Source organism: Cyprinodon variegatus, unplaced genomic scaffold (genome assembly GCF_000732505.1).
Source record: "Cyprinodon variegatus isolate N-32 unplaced genomic scaffold, C_variegatus-1.0 Scaffold77, whole genome shotgun sequence".
Classification (NCBI taxonomy): domain Eukaryota; kingdom Metazoa; phylum Chordata; class Actinopteri; order Cyprinodontiformes; family Cyprinodontidae; genus Cyprinodon; species Cyprinodon variegatus.
This window is the reverse complement of record NW_015150530.1, coordinates 1,197,391-1,219,034: the sequence shown is the minus strand read 5'-3', so window position 1 is coordinate 1,219,034 and position 21,644 is coordinate 1,197,391. Positions and strand designations below refer to the sequence as shown.

Sequence of the window (21,644 nt, the reverse complement as noted above, 5' to 3'; positions counted from 1 at the left end):
CATCCATCCATACATCCATCCATACATCCAAAGACTCACAGGAAACAAAACCACGCCTGCACAAAATGGTTATGTTCATGAACTGTTGAATGGGGGCAACAGTTCCTTCAGATAACCAATGCATACACTAGGCGAACGTGTGTACTACTAAAAAACAGTTATTTGGTTAAGCTGTTTTTCAACAGTCAAGCCATGTTTGTGATACATTCTCCTCAGAATGTATCACAAGAGTTATGGGTTATAAAAAAAGGGAAAAAAAATGTTGGAACTGTAACCATACAGTCATATGTTTACATATCACCTTTTTCAGTGCTGCACTTTAAAAAGTGAAAAAGTTTAGAGAGCTGTACTTAACGAAATTTCTTTTTGTTTACACTTGTGTGTACAAAATCACAAAACAAAATCTGTCTAAGTCTAAGAATATTGAGTTTTCAACAAACTAGTTCAGATCAATGTAATAGTTAAATGGAAATCTACCAGTAGTATTTATAATTATGGATTAACACTATGTGTTTCTTGGTACTTTCAGTACAAATCTTAGAGTCATTTTATTTTTTTTATTATCTTTGTGATTTTAGAAAAGTACATGATGGCAGTCATAGTTGGCACCATTGGAGGAGTCGCGGTCATTGCCTTCATCATCGCAGCAGTGAGATATGTTGGTCAAAATAACAAGAAGTAAGTATAAATGGCAAACTAATGGAGAGGCCAATGTAAGACAGAGGCCTTATATTTGCTTACTAAGCATTTACTGAAATCCTTGGAAACACTTAAGCCTAGTCATCCATTCTAAAACACACGTATGCAGATTGTATTTGAGTGAATGTGGGATTGATGTGAACGTGAGCATATTCTGTTTAGAGCAATTTCAATTTATTTACTACAATATAACAGAAAAAAACAATCTTTGCAAATTCACAATGGTTGCCTTGTGAAGGTAGTTAGGGAGCTCGACTAACCCTATAGTTTTAAGGCATGATTCTCCTCTCTGACATCGCTTCCGTATCCTTGACCTGCTGTGCTAAATACAACCCAGGTAGCCCTCTTAACCAAGGTGCTTTGATTTAGCCCCAAGTTCTCATCGGGCCCCCAAATTTGCAAGCTTTTCTTCAGTAGATCAGCAATCTCAGCAACTAAACCCATAAAATAACCACGTCACTCACAGCCAGACAACCTCCAGCATAACCTTGTACAGCTTGTTTTAAAATGGATGCCCAGGCTTGGCGTGTCGCCCAGCATTACTGGCAGTTGAGACCGAGTCTGATTATGTGACTCCGTCCCCCAGAGAGAATGGCAACCCTAGGCAGGAAGTGGTCCTGGAGAACCCAGCTTTGTACTACAGCGCAGTCAAGAAGGACAAACAAAATCTGAGGAAGAAAGTGGTGAGACATAACGGTGTCAATAATTCAGATTATAAATACAAAGGGGTTGGACAACCATTCTCAATATGTTTGGGGTTATTTGTGTAATGAAAAAAAAAATAAGACCCCATTTTAACCTCTGCCAAGAGGACATACAGTAATCTCTCCCACTAGCAGTCTAATAACCCCGACAAAGACCTTTCAAAACACTGTTTTTCTCCTGCTTTCATCGCTTCTCTGCGTTTTCTGTCTGTTTTTTCTCTCCCCTAACTCTTGCACAGCTTAAGACAGAGCTGTTGGGCTCAAAGTTTAACTCCATTCTAGAGGAGACTACGGTAAGGTTCCTAAACGAATCCCTATTAAAACACAAGCCTCGGTGACAGATGCTTCCCCTCGCATATCAGCTTCTCTGTTCTGTTCACTTCAGATTGTTTTCCAGAAAAGCCTTCTGCATGGCTTTCTCATTAGTAACACAAACTGCAAAACTAACAGCAAAATGTCGTCAGTCCTGCTGTCATATGTCAACCAATAACTGCTAACATATTTTTTTTCATAGTTTCTTCATGGTACTTTTACAGTTATGGTACTTGTGGTGGTGAATGGTTCCTTTGCCTGCAGAGAGAAGACGGGGATTTTCAACCTGTGGGCTCTATGGCAGGAAAGGAGAAGCAAGAGCTGAATTACGCTGCTTTGGAGTTTATCGGCGCCAGGCCCAGTGGGGGGGCCTCAGGGAGGGGGGATGACGGCAGCAACTATACAGAAATCAAAGCCAAATGAATCGCGATCCTTCCCTGATCCCTCGGCTATGCGGGACGCAGCGGCAGCCAAGAGTTCCATACATCTTCAACAGAAACTTTAATTAACTCCTTCACTGGAAATCTCCCAGATTATGGTGACTCACTGTTTCTCATTTTTCTGCATCGTTTATAATGTTCAACTCCATGACAGTGGCCTCCCCTTTGAAGCCTCCACGCTTTTTATACACCACTCTTTTAAAAAACTGTCAGGTTTCCAGGATGAAGCAAAGTTCACAGAGCAATATACGTACATGTAATTCATTATTTAAATTACAAGCTTCAGTTCTTTATTGTTTCTACATCGTTCGGTGTTGTTTTACCCTTGCAGTTACCATATCTCATCTGTTTCTATTTATTCATCTGATTACTGTCACTGCGTCTGCTGCCAGTCGAAGCGTCAGGGTAGGGAGTTACTGTATTTTTTCTTCTGTCTTCTTCAAATCAACAGAGAGTAAAACATTTCCCCTCTTTTCTGGTTTGGGTTCCTTATATTTTAACCACATAAATGCATGGAGGCATGATAGAGTTACACTTCTCGATATCTTGCCCCATCACAACTGTATTTAATATGTTGTGGAACTCAGCAGACATTGGAAACAGAAAGATAAAATGACCCTGAACCCTCTTATGACAAACTGCCATTTATTTACGGTGTTTGCCCCTAATTTATACATATTTTTCTCACTGTGGCAAGTGCGGGATGATTTTTTCCTCTCCCTAAATGTTTTCTCCCACATCCTGAAAAACACATAAAGAATAGGTTCTGAAGTATATGTGTAAGGGGCCACTGTGTTTTCTCCTCTAGACAATGTGTGTGTATGTATGTGTGTGTGTTGAATATGTGCTGAGAGATCAACTACCTGTGATTTGTGGGATATCTGTTACAGAGAAAAATGGCTTCTCTTTCTCATAGGATTACATCAAACTTATGAATGACAAAAGTAATGCCAACTTGTCAACTGGTTGTGCTGCTCAAATACATTTGATAAGCCTGTTATGTAATATTAAAGCACACTAATAATCTAACTTAATAAGGATGTCTTATTATAATCAATAAATTGATGTATATTTATGAAGAAAATGATGGCTGTGTGTGTACAAAATATCTTGCATGAGTGTTTGATAAATTGAAAGCAGTCTTGCTATATATTTCCCCAGCCAATCTGGATAAACACTGTCTTAATATAAGCTTAAATAGTATTATTTAATATTAAAATGAACTGTTTAGATTAGTGTGATAAATGACTGGGCAACTTGCACATGCAGAAGTAAAGCGGCTTTTCGCTTTGACTGATTTCAGCTGGTTCAGAAATATTAAACCCATACTGCACATTATTATTCATTGGGTAATCGGTTCTGTTTTATTAAATATGCTGATATCAAGTTTCTTCTTTTGATTTGGTACCCTTAGTATCAAATTAGGCCATATTATGACTATGAAATTAAACCAAAGTGTATAATGACATGATTTTACAAAAGATATTTTTACATTTTGAACATTTGATAATCTGTGAGAGTGACAGAGTTGCTCATTCACACAGCTTTACTGTAGCGTTGTGGTTGCAGCACATCACAATCCCTGATGGAGCATTCTGGAGCAAACTGGCATCAGTGGCAGCAATTCCATCCTGCTGGGTTGGTTTCATCATTAAAGCGATCACTGTACACTGTACTGGAATTATTGTAAAGCTCTGCATTGTCACAGATATCTAATGCAGGTCTTATCTCTCCTCTGTTTTTTTCTTTTTCTTTTTTGCTTACCAAAGCAGTCTCAACAAACACCTATAACAAACTATTCAAACTTCCCATTTGGTGAATAATGCACCAGAACAAGGCCAATTGTACAAAATAATTGGTTTATCTTGCTGTCTGTTAGAAGAGGGCACACCTCCAAATTGCACCCATGTCCAGCTATGCTGGTTGCTAGAACACCAAAGAAAGGTTTTAATGTTTTTGTTTAGTGTAACATATTTCTATCAGAGTTTCATGAAAAAGCCCTGGAATTGTTTTTGATAAAGAGACACCAAAAGAAGAGGGAGAAATAATGAGCAACAGACAACACTGTTTACAATACAAACTTTTAAATGTTGCAGCATAGCTTATAAACAAATTTGGACTTCCAGATATAGTGTGATTAGATCTTATTGATGTTATAATTACAGACCAAGTCTTATGTGTTGTAATATAGATACAAATTATATTACTACACTACCACAATAAAAACTAAAATAAAAGCATGGAATTGAAATAATTATAAAATGTTTTTTTGTCAAAGTGTTCAACGGATAGAAAACAAAAGTATAGCATGCTGGTAAAGGTTCTCAGTCATCCAGTTCATAGTCATTCCAAAAAAAAAAAATACTAAAAACAATCCACTGGACTTAGTTTTGGAAACCAACTCCAGTGGATTGTTTTTAATTTTATTTTGGAAAAAAGTATAGCATCTTTTTGCAAGATTCCAGTTAGTTAGCTTAAAGACAGATGTTATGGATAAATAGTTGTTTTTAATAATAAACAATATGGAAAGAGTGATATACCTACATCAGTGTTAGATGTAAATACATTTTCTAAAATTAAAAAGTCATAATCTGTGCGGTAAACCTGTTAAAACCAGTAGAAAATGTTGAGGCTTAGTTTTAAAACAAAAATAAAAACTCAAGAATAATTTCTAAGTTCTTGTCTTTTAGTACACAATGCAAACATTGTGCTACTGAGACTAAACAGCCAACAGATGTCTTTCAACTGGTGCTAATTAATGATAAAATAAAATATGTATAACAATAACGTAAAATTTGTTAGACGAAATGGTCAAAGCTGATAGCTTTAACTATTTCATCCAAATATTTTTGCTTTTTATTAAGACAGTGTTCCTATTACAACACCGGAGGGCTCCGGATTACTGGCCTGCAGTCTTACAATGCCTATTTTTCCATATACATATTAAATCATTAATCCTTTGTCACAGTGTGTTGAACAGTAAATTTGTGCAATACTTTGTGATTATTATCATGGTGGATTTTCTTCTACTGTTCTGATATTCTGACAAAAATAATTCAAATCAGGGTTTTTTGCGATGTCTCTGCAATTTCAAACTCAGATATTTCAGTGGCAGGATGGTTTCCTTATATTATGATTTGCTCTGTTTTATTTTAAGCGGTCAAAAACTCATCTGTCCTCTGTTTGACAAAAGTTCAAATAAAAGGCAAAAAGAAACAAATTACAAAAAACAACAGTGTATTATTGAGTAAAACAACATCTTATCATGTGTGTTCTTTTTGGAGATTAGAGAGTGTTTGTTTTTGGAGTAGTGCGCCATCTTGGTGACATAAAAACTGGTAGATTTGTATTAATATACAAATGGATAGACATATTGTAAAATTCTATTATTATCTTTATAGAATTGTTTTATTTGAGCATTAATTATATTACAAATTTTATTATTTGACAACTTTACATGCCAGTTTAATCTCAATATTAAATATTATGTTGAGTTTATATCAATAGACTGTCACCTTTTGTATTAATTCTGTATTTTGTGCGATAAAACACAACTAATGAAGCATCATTGTAAATCATCTGAGTACTGTGGTGCAGAATTGCTCACTTCCAAGCAATGACGCTAGCTAATGACGTTAGTGGACAGTTTACGTCACATGTAGACACAGGAAAGAGAATCATATCATTACAATTGGCAATAAAATATGCATTCACACAGTCTCTCCTATGGGCACAAACAAGTGTCCAATGTTTTTAGTTAGCTGCAGTAGTATCAGTAGAAAACCTCAGTATTTTGGTAAATTCCACGCGGAAAGGAGCAGCTAAGTTTCTACTTAGTTTTCAACTTAGACCTATAGATATTTACATGAGCATAACAGCTTAATTATTAACATAATTACATGTCATGGAAGTGCAGGATTCATCCAAGTAGAATAATGAAGCAATCTTTTTTTGAAAAATAGAAAGCGATTTTAACTTTGCAGGTGAAGTTCTTCATTCTTTTTATTTCAGCTCTGATTTTTCCCAATAAAACAACTTCATATTTAGATAAAAGAACTGAGGATTTTTTTGTTTTATTTTGTTCTACAAATGACTCTGCACTATTTCTATCATATTTCTTACAGCTTTACCTTCAGCATATAATCCATCCATCCATCCTCTATACCCACTTCATTTTTAGGCAGGAGGAAGACAGGAAGGTAGTCATTCAAAGGGGATTCATTACATTTAAACAAATATTTAATAAAAATTAATTCAAAATTAGCTTTAATATGGTGAGATAAAAATAAATATCTTTGGTTTCAAAAAGGGTTAATAAAAGAAAATACTGATAATATGATTTCTTAGCAACATAATAACAAAGAAGTAATTTCAACAAAATAAATCTTCAATCCAGAATTAAACTTTTTTTTGTTACTGCAGTAAAAGTTTGCATTATTATATAGAACAAAGGTTTGCATGTGAGCACTTTTTATCTTGTTTGTTTTTCTGTTATGCTTTACAGAGTTTCCTTTTGCTTAATTTCTATCGGAAAATATTCCTCACTCAGTTCAATCTAAAATAAACCACCAATATCACTCTCAACTTTGATATTAAATGTACAAGTAAATTTAATCATAAACTATATTCTAATAAAGTAGCAATAGTGAATTGGATGGATGAAAAGTGAAAAAGTCTGATCGTTTTGTATAACATCCTGAAAACAGGTGTTGTATGACTGAAACAAAGCAGTAGTTCTCTATTTGTGGTTTATTCTTTGTTGTAGAGAATTAAAGTGGAGCCTTTATCCCACAAAGTCAGCAGAAGATCAAACAACTTAACATACGCCAGCGTTGATCTCTACAGGCTGAACAAGAGTCACAGAGACGAGGTGAACTGAAGGACAAGGAGACAGAGTTATGCTGTAGGTAGGAAAGAAAAGAAAAGGGAAGGTGGTGATGTGGGCAAAAAGGTGGAAGAAGATAAGGATAAATTACACTAGGGTGTTTTATGTGTGATGATTTTCTTAATAGAAAAAAATTCAATATTATTTACCATGTAAAATTTCAGAAATGCATAAGAAAATAGTATTAAATGAACATGATACACAAAGTATACTTTTTTATGCTAAATTTTATAGCTGGCCTGATATTCAAGTCTTTAATTTTTAATGTTTTATCTTTGTTATCTAATAACATCAGAGATAGATCATAAAATACGGAACATTTAAAAAGAATAGGGTAGCAAATAATATAAAAATATTACTGTTCTTAAGACCAATTAAAAGATTACAATAGTGTTGCCCAAAGTAGGGTGAAATATATTATGGTTTGTAGTCTGAAACACAGAGGTGGGAAAAAAAAGCCATCCCTGATTTGACTGTTTTTTTTGGTACCAGACATAAGAAGAAACAAATGCAAGACGTGTAGAAGTGGAGGAAGTTTAAAGAAGAGCAATCATTAAGGGTATTTTCAACAGAAGTTAAACACAATCTTCAGGAATAGTAACCAGCAGAGGGCAGCCCACAACTAACATCCAAGCTTGGATTAATACCTGAAGCATATTTTAAGGATTTATTATTAGATAGTTGTAGTCAACTAACTGATCAATCAAATAGTTTTATTCATTCACAGTTTTTTGTTGAGATACTTTAAGAAATGTGCCCAACTGGACATGGAAATAAACAACTTTTTTTTTTTAAATGGCATGTATTGTGAGGCAAATTTTTAACTATTGAACATCTACTAATTGCACTGCTCATTCAGGTTTTCATCTAACACTGATACACCATCGTCCTTGTTCCATTAAATTTGTTTTATTATTTTTATTTATTTTTTGTTCTGAGGTATGACAGGAAGTGATGTGGATCAGTCCACTTTCTATCAGTGTATGGGCCTCGGAAAGAACCATCACGCATTTTGGGTTTGGGGCCTATGGTTTGTACCAGAGCAAGAGAGGTAGGACAAAAAAAAAGATTGAACTTTGTAATTGTTGGCTGAATTAGAAAATAAACCATCCAGAACCATCATCAAGCTTGCACATTGAACCTCATTCTGCCTGCGTACGGAAACTTGACCCCAGTGCCTTAGTAGTGGCTCAATGGAACTTGAATTGGATGTTTGGCTTGGTAAACAATCACCACTAAATGTAGCATTAAAAGTAGATAAGAGTAGCATGCCTGTGTAAAGAGGTACAAACAGATTTAAATTTGAGGGCAACCGGGCTTTCGCTCAGTTTTAGAAGAAATTCCGATACCCAGAGTCTTTCTCAAGTTGAATCTCTGATGTATTTAAGCAGCATGGAGGTCCATTCTGTTGGAATGTGTCCATCCTGCAAACATTCCAAGGCAGATGCAAATCAAATAGTCACTCATTGTTCTTTTGGATTGCAGGAGCCTTTTGTTGTGCAAGAATTAGTTGAATGATGTTTTGAATAATTTCTGTGGGATGAGTTTGAAGACTGTATTGTAAATGCTTGGAAGGTGAAACAACCTTCCATCCCCTCTATTCAATGATTATTTTTTTCTCTTTTCACAAAGATGCTTCCTTGACTCCTCTTTTAAACCGTCTGTTTGCTCAGTCCAAAATCTGAACACCTTGGTCTTATAATGTGTGTCCTTTGTTCTTGAGGTTCCATCTTCCCCAGAGCTACTGTTTCTCCTATGCAGGTGTTTGGTTTTTCCAACAGAGGAGGCTGCACTGAATCACATACAGTAAGGCTCAGGACAAAGGACCCAATATTCAAGGCAGATGGAGAGGTAATTCAAAAGCATTTATTAAAAAACATCAGCTAGGGAATCTTAGGCAGAAATCACTGGTTTAATAGTTCAGTCCGTACCCAGAAAATGAGGTAGACTCCAGTCCATGGGCTGCAAACATGATGTAGTGGGCGCCGCCCAGAATGTACTAGATGCCGTAGCCCCGGAGGACGGAGAACAAGCTAGATCCAGGCAGACGGGGGAAGCCAAAGCCGGTGTCCAGAATGCGATCAGGACTCTGAATCAGGGGATAAGGAGTCTAAAAAGTTTCTGAAGGGAAATCCAGGTTGGTGTACACAAACAGCTCCATGTTTAGTAAGCAGACAGAATCCAGCAGGACTCCAAAGACAGGTTAGTCAAACAGATCAGATGGGAACAGGCAAGCTCAGGTAATCAGAAGCACTAAGGAAACCCTAAAAAACTGGCTCGAGGGAATAATCCACCACTGATGACTGGTTAGAGAGCTGGTTAAATAGAAGCAGGAGCAGGTGGAAAACATGAACGGTAAAATGAAGACGGGCCGTGTTCGACAGATTAATTAATTCTTTCTTTTCTTTGCGCCTGTCCACCTGAACCCTTTAGTAAAAGCTTATATCACACGGTCATCCTGGTCCTCAGTGGATTGTTGTCTAGCAGTGCTTTCACCACGCTTAGGGTTAGACAATCCAGACTTTTTTTATGGGTTGTTCCAAGATGGTGGAATGACCTACCAAGCACTACAAGAACAGCAGCTTCCGTTTATATCTTCAGGAAACTTCTAAAGACCAACCTTTTCAGAGAGCATCTCCTATCCTAAATGTTATCCATACCTCTGTACCCCTCCACTACTCTTCTGTACTTCCCTCTCTCTCTCTCTTAGCTGTAACCACCGATTCTGACTAGGGATTTTCCTCTGATTCATTTCTATATCTTAATTTGGTCTAATTCTACGAATAAATTACTAGATCTAAGATCAGCTGTTTTTTTCTTCTTCATTAGATTTAAAGAGTTATTTCTTGAATGTTTCTTGAGGGTTTGAATCCTGACCACATTTTTGCAGACAGAATAACTACAGTTAGGTTGTAATTTGAGGAACATAAACACTCAACAGTATTTATCGAGCAAGTTTGAAGCATTTTAAGACATTGACAGAGGAAGTAGAACAGGAGGAAGTGATGACAAGTTTGTTTAGAGTAAAAAACCCTTAAGTAGAAGAGATAAGATCCAGTTCTTTAACACGAACATTAAAAACTTCAAATGTTAAAAAAAACTCTTCTCTGCTTTTTGTGTTTGAGCTACTCTATAATATTCTTTCTGTTAAAAAAATGAAATTCCCTTTGTGAGACAAAACAGTTGAACTTGGACAGTAAAAGAAAGTAAGATGCATAAAAAATTAAGTTAGGAGTGTCATGGTTCAGTTTTGGCCTGTTTCTCTCACACAGCTCAGCCTCACTCCCTCACCAATGGGCTCTATGCACAGCTCCACTACTTCCTGAATTTAATGCAGCTCCTTTGTTTCCTGTCTTTCATTACTGGACGAACTGATTAATCCAGGTGTGTCTGGCCAGTTACTTAGGTCATACACACCTGGATTAATCAGTGCATCCAATCATGAAAGACAGGAAACAAAGGAGCTGCATTAAATTCAGGAAGTAGTGGAGCTGTGCATAGAGCCTATTAGTCACACCTGTTAAGCACCAATTAGTCTAAGCTCACTCCACCTGCCAGCCTCTCTACAAAAGCCTCCCTCTGATAGCTCTTCCCCACTGGTTCGTATTCAGTCACTACAGATTCTAAAAATCGTCAGTCGGGTTCAGGTTTCCGTTGCTGTGCTGCTGGATCTTAGCCTTCTACCCTGTTAACTCTCTCGTCTGCACCTGGAGTTTACAGCAGCTCAGCGATACTCTGAGGTCCTCTAGACTCATTATGGACTCTGTTCACCAAGAACTCTGTCTGTTAACCTGCAGATCTCTACAACCTCTGTCTCCTGGAGCTCACGCTGCCCCCTGAGGATAATTACAGCTGATGCTCACATCAACTCTTCCAGCTCTAGTCCGGTACAGCGTCTGGTTACCTTCATCCTCAACTCATTACCTTCAAATAAACCCACAAGACTTGCTCAGTGTGTGTGTGTGTGTGTGTGTGTGTGTGTGTGTGTGTGTGTGTGTGCGTGCATTCTGGGTTCATATAGAACAATTATGACAAGGCAGAGATTACTATACAATTTTATGTAATAAAGAATTAGAACAAAAAATAACTCAATAGACTGTACATAACTGCAGAACAGTATTCCAGTAAGAACATGACAAGAAGAATAGAAATCACGTGCAACTAACCAACAGTATTTTTAAAAATGTCAAATTTAAGACGTTTTTTTCCGACTTAAAATTAAAAAGACAAAAAAAATCTTTGGTTCATGAAATGTGTAGTGTGCTAGATGTAAGAGTTCTGCTTTGGCCAGGTCGAAGCTTCAGCTCTGGAAAAAAAATTATGTTACACTTTTCAGTCATAATGTTCACCTTTTGCACAATTAAATGTGTGCTGAAGATTGTGATACAGTATAAATTACTGAAACTCCTACATTACAGTTTGTTTGTTTTTTGCATTATTACAAATATAAATTGTATAATAGTTAAAAGTATTTAATGATTAATACCCATAAATAAAAAGCTGTAATAGATGTCACTAGAAAATTAAACAAAATCTTCTTTCAGTACTGGATGCTTGATATGTAGCACAAATATCCACAGAGTTTATGATCTACTTCAGCTCCTCATATATAAGTGCTGCAGCCACTTTACCTGAGAATTTGCCGATGACACATGTTTGTTTCATCATGTACTTGAATTTAGCTAAATTTAAGAAATAAAAAGACAGACGGAGCAACACGCTACACATCAAACAGCACATTGACCTACCTGCATGTTGGATGTCAGGGCTGTTGCAAACCAGTGAGTTTAATTATCCTGGAAACCTGGGCTGGTAAATAATTTGGTCTGCCACATATTCCTCTTCCTATTACATTATTTATACACCTGTAGCAGATTTTGATATGCTTACTAAGGACATGTGCTGAACGTTTTTTAAAGTACTGACGTTTTATTAAACATATTAATCTAAATGCAACTCTTAAATGTATAATTTATGGATGGGGATAAAAAAATCTTATTAATCTAATTGATTTACACTTTATGTGAGATTTTAATTTATACACTGATTTTCATCAACAATGCATTTAGTAAAATCATAATCTATAATTTCTAAACTGTTGAGACCGTGGTTTACGTTTTGGCCAGTTATCATATTTGAATAGAGCTTTTTAAATTTGATGAAGGATCAAATGGAAAAAGCATTATTCAGCAGAATTATTTTAGAACAAAACAATATGTCTTCTAATAAGACTCTAAACTTTGTTACATACTTGTTGTAATTGTTTTCATCAACAGCTGTTGGTAATGAGACCTACTGCTGTGGTGCCATCAGCAGACCTCCAGCTTACATACCTTCATAGTTGCTGCTGAACAAACATGTTTAAAAACAGAAGGTAGTGAAGGACTCAGCACTCTGTGGTAGAAGAAATATCACAATGGTGGCTGTTTATGCTTTGATTAACATGTTTCAGTTAAAAACCCGATGTGTTCAGAGGTTCATCTTATGACTCCAAGAAAATCAGGTATCAAAAGGAAAATTTATCATTAACAAGATGAAAATGATTTATGGGATTATTTTCCATTTTTAAAGGTTCACATCTCCTCAGTCTCACAGGCGAAGCAAAATACATTTTGAACTAATGGAAAATTAAAACTTATCAAACTATACTTTCTAACATCTATTAGATCTATAAATCATAAATTCAGCTTCTCTCATTGGTCAAGCACTTTTCTTTTTAAGTGCTGACAATCTTCCCCAATTCTTACAGAGCAAGAAAGAATAAAAAAACAAAAGAAGGAAGTCAGTTTGGTCATCTGAGGAAAAGACACAGACGATTAGAGGAATAGAAGGGCAAGAGACAAAAGCTCATCAAGATATTTAATAAGTTTTAGCTCTAATAAGACTGATCAACTGTAAAATATACCCTGGAGGGTTAAACGATAAATGGAACTTTAGGGTTTTATTGTTAAGTTTTTCTAAATTAATATTTCAAGGCTACAAAATTACAGAAATGTGCACCATTTAATTTCTCATATCTATTGCAGGTGTAAACTACTTGCAGTCTTATTTATTTTTCCAAACCAAAAAGATAAAGTCACAGAAAAAAAAAAAGAATTGTCTATAATTTTCATGAACTGTGGTTCTACTGTTAGGAAGCACTCCTGACAGTAGAACACTCCGTTTGTGGGAGAAACACAGGTAAGTGACCACGTTCATCTGACAGAAGATGATTATCTGAGTTGGTCACTTACCTGGTTTAACTGTCCAGTCCCAGAGGTCTTGCAGGAAGCCCATCCTGGTCAGGGATTCAGAACAGACAGGATTAAGGTTTCCAGGCAGGTTCAGAGTCCAACAGAGTCCAGAAGCATGACCAAGCGGTCACGCACAGGAGCAGACAGGATCAGAAGCAGACGGGAACCAGAACTTAATGCAGGACCTTTAAACTGGTCTCCACCTTGGACGCAGGCTTACTTGGATAAAAACGGAAACTTCCCGTGTACAGAGCCAAAAACCCAGAGGGCTCAGCAGGGGAGGAACAGCGGACAAGCAGGAGACGAGACGGACACAAAACCCTCTTTCCACTGGCTGCCAGGATCCAGCACAAGAACCTTGGAATCCACATAACAGACAGGCTAAAAAAACAGTTAATGATCTGGACCCTAATGCTCAGGCTGAACTGAATATAAACCAAAGGAAAAAGATAAGAGGAATAAATGATAATTGAGGCAGGGAGGGAAAAACGACAGGTGAAAGAAACAACTAATTAAGGGAGAGCAAACAGGCCAGATCATGACACGTAGGTGTGATTTATTGTCTAAACTTTGCTTTGATTCAGGTTCAGTAATTCTCTATAACTTCTTCACCAGAGTTTCATCCTGTTGGGACTGAATGTTTCCAGCATCAAATCAGGATGTTGGTTTTCATCTGGATAATTGTGTCTCTCTCTACTAACAACGGTAATGCATGAATCTCCTCTGCAAACATATAGTGATCCAAACAGTGTTTATGTAAAATGCAATAAATCTGCTTGTTATCCTTGTTTGCTGATAAATACAGCTGCTGTTTGATGAGCAGACATACAAATAAAGGAGAACAACCAGACTATAGTTCAATCACAAATCTTTAATTCTTCACTTTTTGTATTGACATTGACTGACAAAGAGCTTTCTGAAAGCAGATAATGTAATTGTAGTCACCAATGAAAACCAAAACTAATGATTACTAACTTTGTATTTTCTTGTTTATCAACAGGTGCATTAGGACAGGAAGAAAAGTGTGAACAACAACCTGATTACTGTGTTTCTCTCTCTACAACCATAACAGCAGAGGCTGGACTCTGTGCTGTGATACCATGTTCTTTCAAATCTAAATTTGAGCCAAAAGTTATTATTTGGTCTAAATGCGAAAACCCCCAAAACCGATGTACATATTCTGACCGTGTCTTTCACTCTGACAAGAGCAATACAGACGTTCAGCCTGGGTTCAAAGGTCGAATATCACTGCTGGAGCCTGATGTGACTCAGAGGAACTGCAGCATCATAATCAATGATCTCAGAAAGTCTGATTCTGGATATTATCTGCTCAAAGTTGAAGGAGACGGAAGTGGGGAGAAATATTCTTATACTGTTTCATACACCAATCTCTCTGTAAAAGGTAGGAAACATTACAGGATAACTGTATATAATCCTATTTTTAGACCTGATGAAAAACATTGTTACTGTTTTTATTGACCTCTAAAGAAATTGTAGAATGGTCACAAGATTCAAAACGGCCTTTTTATTTTCTGTTTACAAACAAATAAAACATCTAGCGTTATTGAAGCTTTCTTGTCAAATTTAAGTTAATAATAAACATTTTTTGGGGGATGTAACCAATGAACTGTGTTTCCATCAGATCTTAACCAAAAGCCAGAAGTAAAGATTCCTCCTCTGATTGAGGGACAGCAGGTCACTCTGAGCTGCACTGCTCCTGGTTTCTGCTCTGGGTCTCCTCCTAAAATCACCTGGATGTGGAGAAGAAAAGGAGAGAAGGACTCTCACATCCAGGGAAACATCACTGCTTCAAAAACTGAGAATCTGACCGCTGTCACACAGAGTCACAGCTCAACTCTGACCTTTAAACCTTCAGCTGAAAATCACCACAACACCAATATAACCTGTCGGGTCAGTTTCACAGGAAATGAAACCAGAAAGAGGACTGAAACACTGAATGTAAACTGTAAGTACCTCATGATCAATAACTATTATTAAAGATACTTTTAACTCCATCTATTTAATATTTGAAGAAAGAAAAGGCTGATNTATCTATGACAACCCAAACACACAGGATTTCAGAATTAGACATCCCCAGTTTTTAATATTATACACTCACCAGATCTGAACGTCCTGTTCACTTCACACCCATGAGTAGAGGTAATGCAGCCTGATGATATTTACACCACATCAGATAGCGTTCCCCCATGTTAAGCAGGGGGAACGGCATCTGACGGGGTTTATAGGCCCGTCAGATAGCGTTCCCCCCTGATTTCATTTCTGTACTTGTCTTTGTCGTCCACTCTATTCCGCTGGCTTTTGAAACACATAGAGATAGATGGGGGACAGGTGGTGAGGGTTACGGGGGAGAGAAACGCAATAGTTACTTTTACTAGTAACTAGTTACTTTTATTGTAGAGTAACTCAGTAACTCAGTTACTTTTTGAGAGAAGTAACTAGTAACTATAGCAAATTACTTTTTCAAAGTAACGTGCCCAACACTGTTTACAGTCACATTTATTTTTTCCAAACTAAAAAGATATAAAGTCACAGATAATTAGAAAAAAAAATGTCTACAATTTTCATGAACTATGTTTCTTCTGTCAGGAAGCAACATAAAGGATAGAAATGCTGTATCGTAGGTGTGATTTATTGTCTAAACTTTGCTTTGATTCATGTTCAGTAATTCTCTATAACTTCTTCACCAGAGTTTTGTCCTGTTGGGACTGAATGTTTCCAGCATCAAATCAGGATGTTGGTTTTTATCTGGATAATTGTGTCTCTCTCTACTAACAACGGTAATGCATAAATCTTCTCCTCTGCAAAAATATAGTGATCAAAATAGTATTTATGTAAAATGCAATAAATCTGCTTGTTATCCTTGTTTGCTAATAAATACAGCTGCTGTTTGATGAGCAGACATACAAATAAAGGAGAACAACCAGACTATAGTTCAATCACAAATCTTTAATTATTCACCTTTTATGTTGACATTGAATGACAAAGAGCTTTCTGAAAGCAGATAATGTAATTGTAGTCACCAATGAAAACCAAAACTAATGATAACTAACTTTGTATTTTCTTGTTTATCAACAGGTGCATTAGGACAGGAAGAAAAGTGTCAACAACTTGGTTACTGTGTTACTCTCTCTACAACCATAACAGCAGAGGCTGGACTCTGTGCTGTGATACCATGTTCTTTCAAATCTGAATTTGAGCCAAAAGTTATTATGTGGTTTAAATGTGAAAAACCCCAATACCGATGTACATATTCTGACCATGTCTTTCACTCTGACAAGAGCAATACAGATATTCAGTCTGGGTTCAAAGGTCGAGTATCACTGCTGGAGCCTGATGTGACTCAGAAGAACTGCAGCTTCATAATCAATGATCTCAGAAAGTCTGATTCTGGATATTATCTGCTCAGAGTTGAAGGAGAGGGAGAAAAGGATACATTTTTTTATACTGTTGCATACACCAGTCTCTCTGTAAAAGGTAGGAAACATCACAAGATAAATGTATATAATCCTATTTTTAGACCTGAAGAAATACTTTACTATTTTTATTGACATCTAAATAAATTGTAGAAAGTTCACAAGATTCAAAACGGCCTTTTTATTTTAAATTTACATACAAATAAATAATCTAGCGTTATTGAAGCTTTCTTGTCAAACTTAAGTTAATAATAAACATTTTAGGGGATGTAACCAATGAACTGTGTTTCCATCAGATCTTAATCAAAAGCCAGAAGTAAAGATTCCTCCTCTGATTGAGGGACAGCAGGTCACTCTGAGCTGCACTGCTCCTGGTTTCTGCTCTGGGTCTCCTCCTAAAATCACCTGGATGTGGAGAAGAAAAGGAGAGAAGGACTCTCACATCCAGGGAAACATCACTGCTTCAAAAACTGAGAATCTGACCGCTGTCACACAGAGTCACAGCTCAACTCTGACCTTTAAACCTTCAGCTGAAAATCACCACAACACCAATATAACCTGTCGGGTCAGTTTCACAGGAAATGAAACCAGAAAGAGGACTGAAACACTGAATGTAAACTGTAAGTACCTCATGATCAATAACTATTATTAAAGATACTTTTAACTCCATCTATTTAATATTTGAAGAAAGAAAAGGCTGATCATTTGGATTAAGTTTGGTTGTGAAGTAATTATAATTTATACCTCAGAGATTGTTAAATAAATACCAATACCTGAGCAAACTGATGTGGCATTAAGTGGTTCATATAGGGCTCCAAGGTATAAATATTTGGCTATTAATCTGTACATTATGACTGGTTAATAATCAGATCGCAAAAGATGCTTTATAAATTATGGATTTAAACTTAAGAGAACTTGAACAAAGAGAAATGTTACTTAAGGAGGAAGCAGTACATTAAGTGACCAAGATAGATTTTTCAATAATAAATGTAAAATGTCTATACATGTTTTTATAGTTTTAGGTTAATTATTGCGCTAAGTTGTTTTCTTCTTTAACAAATGATATTTGTATGGGCTATGATTAAGCAATGAATACATTAGGTGACTATTATTCCAATAATCAATTAATTACGATTAATCTTATTAAATGTTTTAGCCATTGGTAAATATTGAGAACACAGATGACTAATCAGAAGAAGAAATATACAATTGACTAACTTCAAAAACCTCCCAAACATCCTTAATTCATTCATTTTACTCCTCAGATATCAGAAAACCTCAGATAAGTGGTAGAACAACAGTGATGGAGGGAGATGATCTGAATCTGACCTGCAGTGTGGACAGCTTCCCTCCATCAGTTATCAGGTGGACTAAATCTGGAACNTGTCAGTGAGCCCCAGGGCAGCTGTGGCTACAATGTAGCTTGCCACCATCAGTGTGTGCGTGAATGGGTGAATGAATGTAGTGTAAAGCGCTTTGGTCAAGTCTCCTAACTTGGATAAAGGCGCTATATAAGTACATGCCATTTACCATTTGTACATTATGACTGGTTAATAATCGGATCACAAAAGATGCTTTATAAATTATGGTTTTGAACTTGATAGAACTTAGACAAAGATAAATGTTACTTAAGGAGGAAGCAGCACATTAAGTGACAAATATGGATTTTTCAATAATAAATACATTTTCTATAGTTTTAGGTTAATTACTGTGCTAAGTTGTTTTCTTCTTTAACAAATAATATTTGTATGGTTTATGATTAAGAAATGACATTAGGTGACTTTTATTTCAATAATCAATTAATTAAGATTAATCTTATTAAATGTTTCAGCCATTACTAAATATCGAGAACATAGATGACTAATCAGAAAAATAAATATATAATTGACTAACTTCAAAAACCTACTTAAAATCCTTAATTCATTAAGCTGTTTAAACCTCAGCTCTAGTTTTGCTCTAAGGATATTAGAAAACCTCAGATATACGGTAGAACAACAGTGATGGAGGGAGATGATCTGAATCTGACCTGCAGTGTGGACAGCTTCCCTCCATCAGTTATCAGGTGGACTAAATCTGGAACAGAAACTGATCTGCAGGATCATGTTTTAAGGAAAGCAGATAACAAAACATTGATCTACCTGCAGGAAGAAAGTGGAAATGCCTCTTTTTCCATCATTAATATTTGACAAAAGAAGTCGTTGTTAATGTGACATTCTAGTAGATTTATCAAAATAAAATAGCAAATATATTTTGGTTTTAAAACTCAATATTCTAAATGGAAATCCACCTCTTACAGGGGAACACCAGCTTGTTACATTTCCTCTTAATGTGACGTTATTACATCATGTTCTAAAAATGATAATAATAAATTTTATTTGTAATGCACTTTACATTTTTTTTTTAAATCTCAAAGTGCTACCGGATAAAATCGTCAATCAAAAATCAAGATAGAATCAAAATCCGCTGAACTGCTGCTAGTTTTACTCACATGCCAGGAAGATGTCTAGTGCTACTACCTCAGATGATCTCACTCTCGAAATGGAATTGAACGATTCAGATTAGCTACTGTAGCCGAATGAATGGAAGGGATAGAGCGTAGCCGCTTCTAATCCGGGCTGCTGGTCACAATTCCAGTCCGGTGCGTGTATGACGTCATACACACTCCGCTTTGTTTAAAAAAAATATAAATATAAAAACTATAGCCGTGGATGTCTGGGGAACAGTGATTCTCCTACATGTTATGAATGCTGGCGTACCATAAAGAATAAATTATGAACAGCTTAGATTGTGCCTTCAACTCACTGCCCATAGTAAGACGTTACTTGGATATAACAAAACTGAATATCTTTGGAACGGCTCCAAATGACACAAAACTCATATGAGTGAGTTGAACATGATGTAATAACGTAAAATCAAGGGGCCAAAAAAAAAAACGGTGTTCTCCTTTAAGCTTATTGTTTTGTTATTTCTTAAGAGTTGTTCATTTTAGTGTTCAGCACCGAATGTCTGAAGCACAGTTTTGTACCTTTCTCCACAGACTTTAGAAAACCTCAGATCTTTGGCAAAACCACAGTAAAGGAAGGAGATGATCTGAATCTGACCTGCAGTGTTGACAGCTTCCCTCCGTCATTCATAAAGTGGACTAAAGTTGGAACAGAAACTGACCTGCAATCCAACATTTTAAACAAGTCTTATAACAGCACTCAAACATTCCTGAATGAGAGTCCTCATAATTCTTCTTTGCTCATCATTAATGTAACATCAGAAGACGCTGGACGCTACATTTGTACAGCAACATACCAGAATGACACCCTGACAGAAGAAGTCATTGTTCATGTGACATGTGAGCAAAACACATAAGATATGATTATAGCAGAAATCTGTTAACATCCAGATGTGGTTACTTTAATTTAGGAATTTTGTGTACAGCAGAAAAATGTGTGTTTTTAAGTGCAGTCTTATATATTTTAATGCTTAAATGAAATGCATCTCAATTTATCAGTATTTCTGTAATTTCTCAGCTAATCATGTGACACATTGTGGGGTTGGCTGTGCAGCTCTTCCCTGGGCCATTGCTGGTGTTTCACTTAGTGTAAATGTTCTCTGTATGATCTACATTTGGCTCCTTTGGTGAGTTACAGCAGCTAAATATGATGTTTTCTGGTCCATTCGTACAGGCTGTTTGTTTTAACAATATTTTTCTATTTAGGAACACAAGAAAAAAGATGAAACCCACTGAAGGTGACCCAACTTACATGTTTCTACAGAAATCTGATACATCAGCAGGGTATGACACCATTGTCCAACGACCACGCTGACATGTCTACAGGAATCATTGAAACTTGGATCTAACCTGCTTAAAACTGGACTTTTATTAAATATACTGTTAAGGGATGCAAAAGAAAAGAAGAGAGCATGTATGTTAATAATGTGTCGATTAATTTAGTCTTTTCACGTTAGCTTCTTTCATCTCTTGGTTTTGGTCACTGAAGTTTAATATTTAGTTTATTTTCAGTATTTACCAATGGTGTAGTGGACAGATTTTTTCAGTAATGTAGGTAAAAAAAAAAAACTCCTAAGTCATTTCCTGAATAACTGCACGTGTGAAAAACCATTCTACCCTTTCTTCTGGAATCACCAGGAAGAATCTCTCAAATATATTCTGGCTATATTGACCGTTTCCATGGTGATGTGGTTATAGTCTCAGACTGAAATGAGGGGATCCAACCCCTGATGGACCCCTGGGTGTGTCAGGAAGGGCATCTGGTGTAAAATCTTTGCAAAGTTTACCAGCTAGTTGTAAGGATTTGTTATAGCGAACCTTGAACAAGGGAGCAAGAACACACACTGTTCTAAGCCTTTCTTTCCTACTTATAAACTGGTTTGATTTTTTTCTCCCTGAGAATGTGAGACATTTAAGTGTTTGAAAACAGTAGTTGATCCACAATGAATGAATGAAGCTTACATGTTATATAAACCCTAGACATGCACCTGTGCAGGAATAAAAGAGGAAGAATTACAAAGATCGGCATGTGGGACAATCATTGCATAAGATGCTACCCCTGGGACTCAAAGCTGAAAGATCATCCACTATACCTTAAAGTACTTTTATGTTGAATGTTGAGGCATCTATTTTCATGTTTGCAGCTTTGCCAAAAAATATCTGCTTTAAAATATTTTTTATTCTTTATAAGTTTATATTTCAGTCTTAATGGAGTTTCAAACTATGTTTGCTCATTTATCCAACGTTTTTATGCTCATTAGAAAATAATTTGTCAAAGAACAAATGATAATTAAAAAAAAATATATGCAAGTATTACTTTTCTTGAAGAGTTGGTGAAAATTATTTGATAACATCTTTGAGCTAATATAGAAACACACAACTTTCAGTTGTATTGTTGACATTGATGCTAGAGCATTAATATCAGAACAAACTT

The 21,644-nt window shown here is 36.1% G+C and overlaps 2 protein-coding genes across 10 annotated transcripts in view; both read left to right on the top strand.

Annotated features, from left to right (window-relative positions):
* The window catches only part of mag (myelin associated glycoprotein), a 26,140-nt gene extending 20,747 nt beyond the window's left edge, over positions 1–5,393 (top strand). For 4 of the 8 annotated variants that reach the window (XM_015372927.1, XM_015372924.1, XM_015372926.1 and 1 more), the window contains 4 exons: positions 579–678; positions 1,286–1,382; positions 1,643–1,696; positions 1,980–2,138. In XM_015372927.1, coding sequence (XP_015228413.1) covers positions 579–678; positions 1,286–1,382; positions 1,643–1,696; positions 1,980–2,138 — 410 coding nt within the window. Of the gene's footprint in view, positions 1–578; positions 679–1,285; positions 1,383–1,642; positions 1,697–1,979 lie in introns of all 8 variants that reach the window. The other 4 variants (XM_015372923.1, XM_015372928.1, XM_015372930.1 and 1 more) reach the window with 4 other exon arrangements.
* An 8,112-nt stretch (positions 5,394–13,505) lies between these two features.
* On the top strand, positions 13,506–21,084 carry LOC107083552 (sialic acid-binding Ig-like lectin 14). 2 transcript variants are annotated; one of them, XR_001481185.1, is made up of 7 exons: positions 13,506–13,978; positions 14,274–14,675; positions 14,916–15,239; positions 17,973–18,072; positions 19,745–20,050; positions 20,229–20,337; positions 20,417–21,084. XR_001481185.1 is itself a non-coding variant. In XM_015372870.1 (6 exons), exons 1-6 carry the CDS (start codon positions 16,026–16,028, stop codon positions 20,523–20,525), a joined length of 1,293 nt encoding a protein of 430 aa, XP_015228356.1. In that variant the 5' UTR covers positions 15,807–16,025; the 3' UTR covers positions 20,526–21,084. The 2 variants fall into 2 exon arrangements, 1 of the variants encoding a protein (XP_015228356.1); XM_015372870.1 differs by lacking the exons at positions 13,506–13,978; positions 14,274–14,675; positions 14,916–15,239; positions 17,973–18,072 and adding exons at positions 15,807–16,071; positions 16,370–16,768; positions 17,004–17,327.
* Positions 21,085–21,644: the final 560 nt, after the last annotated feature.

What these genes read in the sequence shown, in the direction of transcription:
- LOC107083552 (XM_015372870.1), top strand. Translation starts at nt 16,026, where the DNA reads ATGTTGGTTTTTATCTGGATAATTGTGTCTCTCTCTACTAACAACG. An exon ending in GTCTCTCTCTACTAACAACG is followed by an intron (nt 16,072 to 16,369) that starts GTAATGCATAAA and finishes GTTTATCAACAG; the next exon opens with GTGCATTAGGACAGGAAGAA. An exon ending in CACCAGTCTCTCTGTAAAAG is followed by an intron (nt 16,769 to 17,003) that starts GTAGGAAACATC and finishes TGTTTCCATCAG; the next exon opens with ATCTTAATCAAAAGCCAGAA.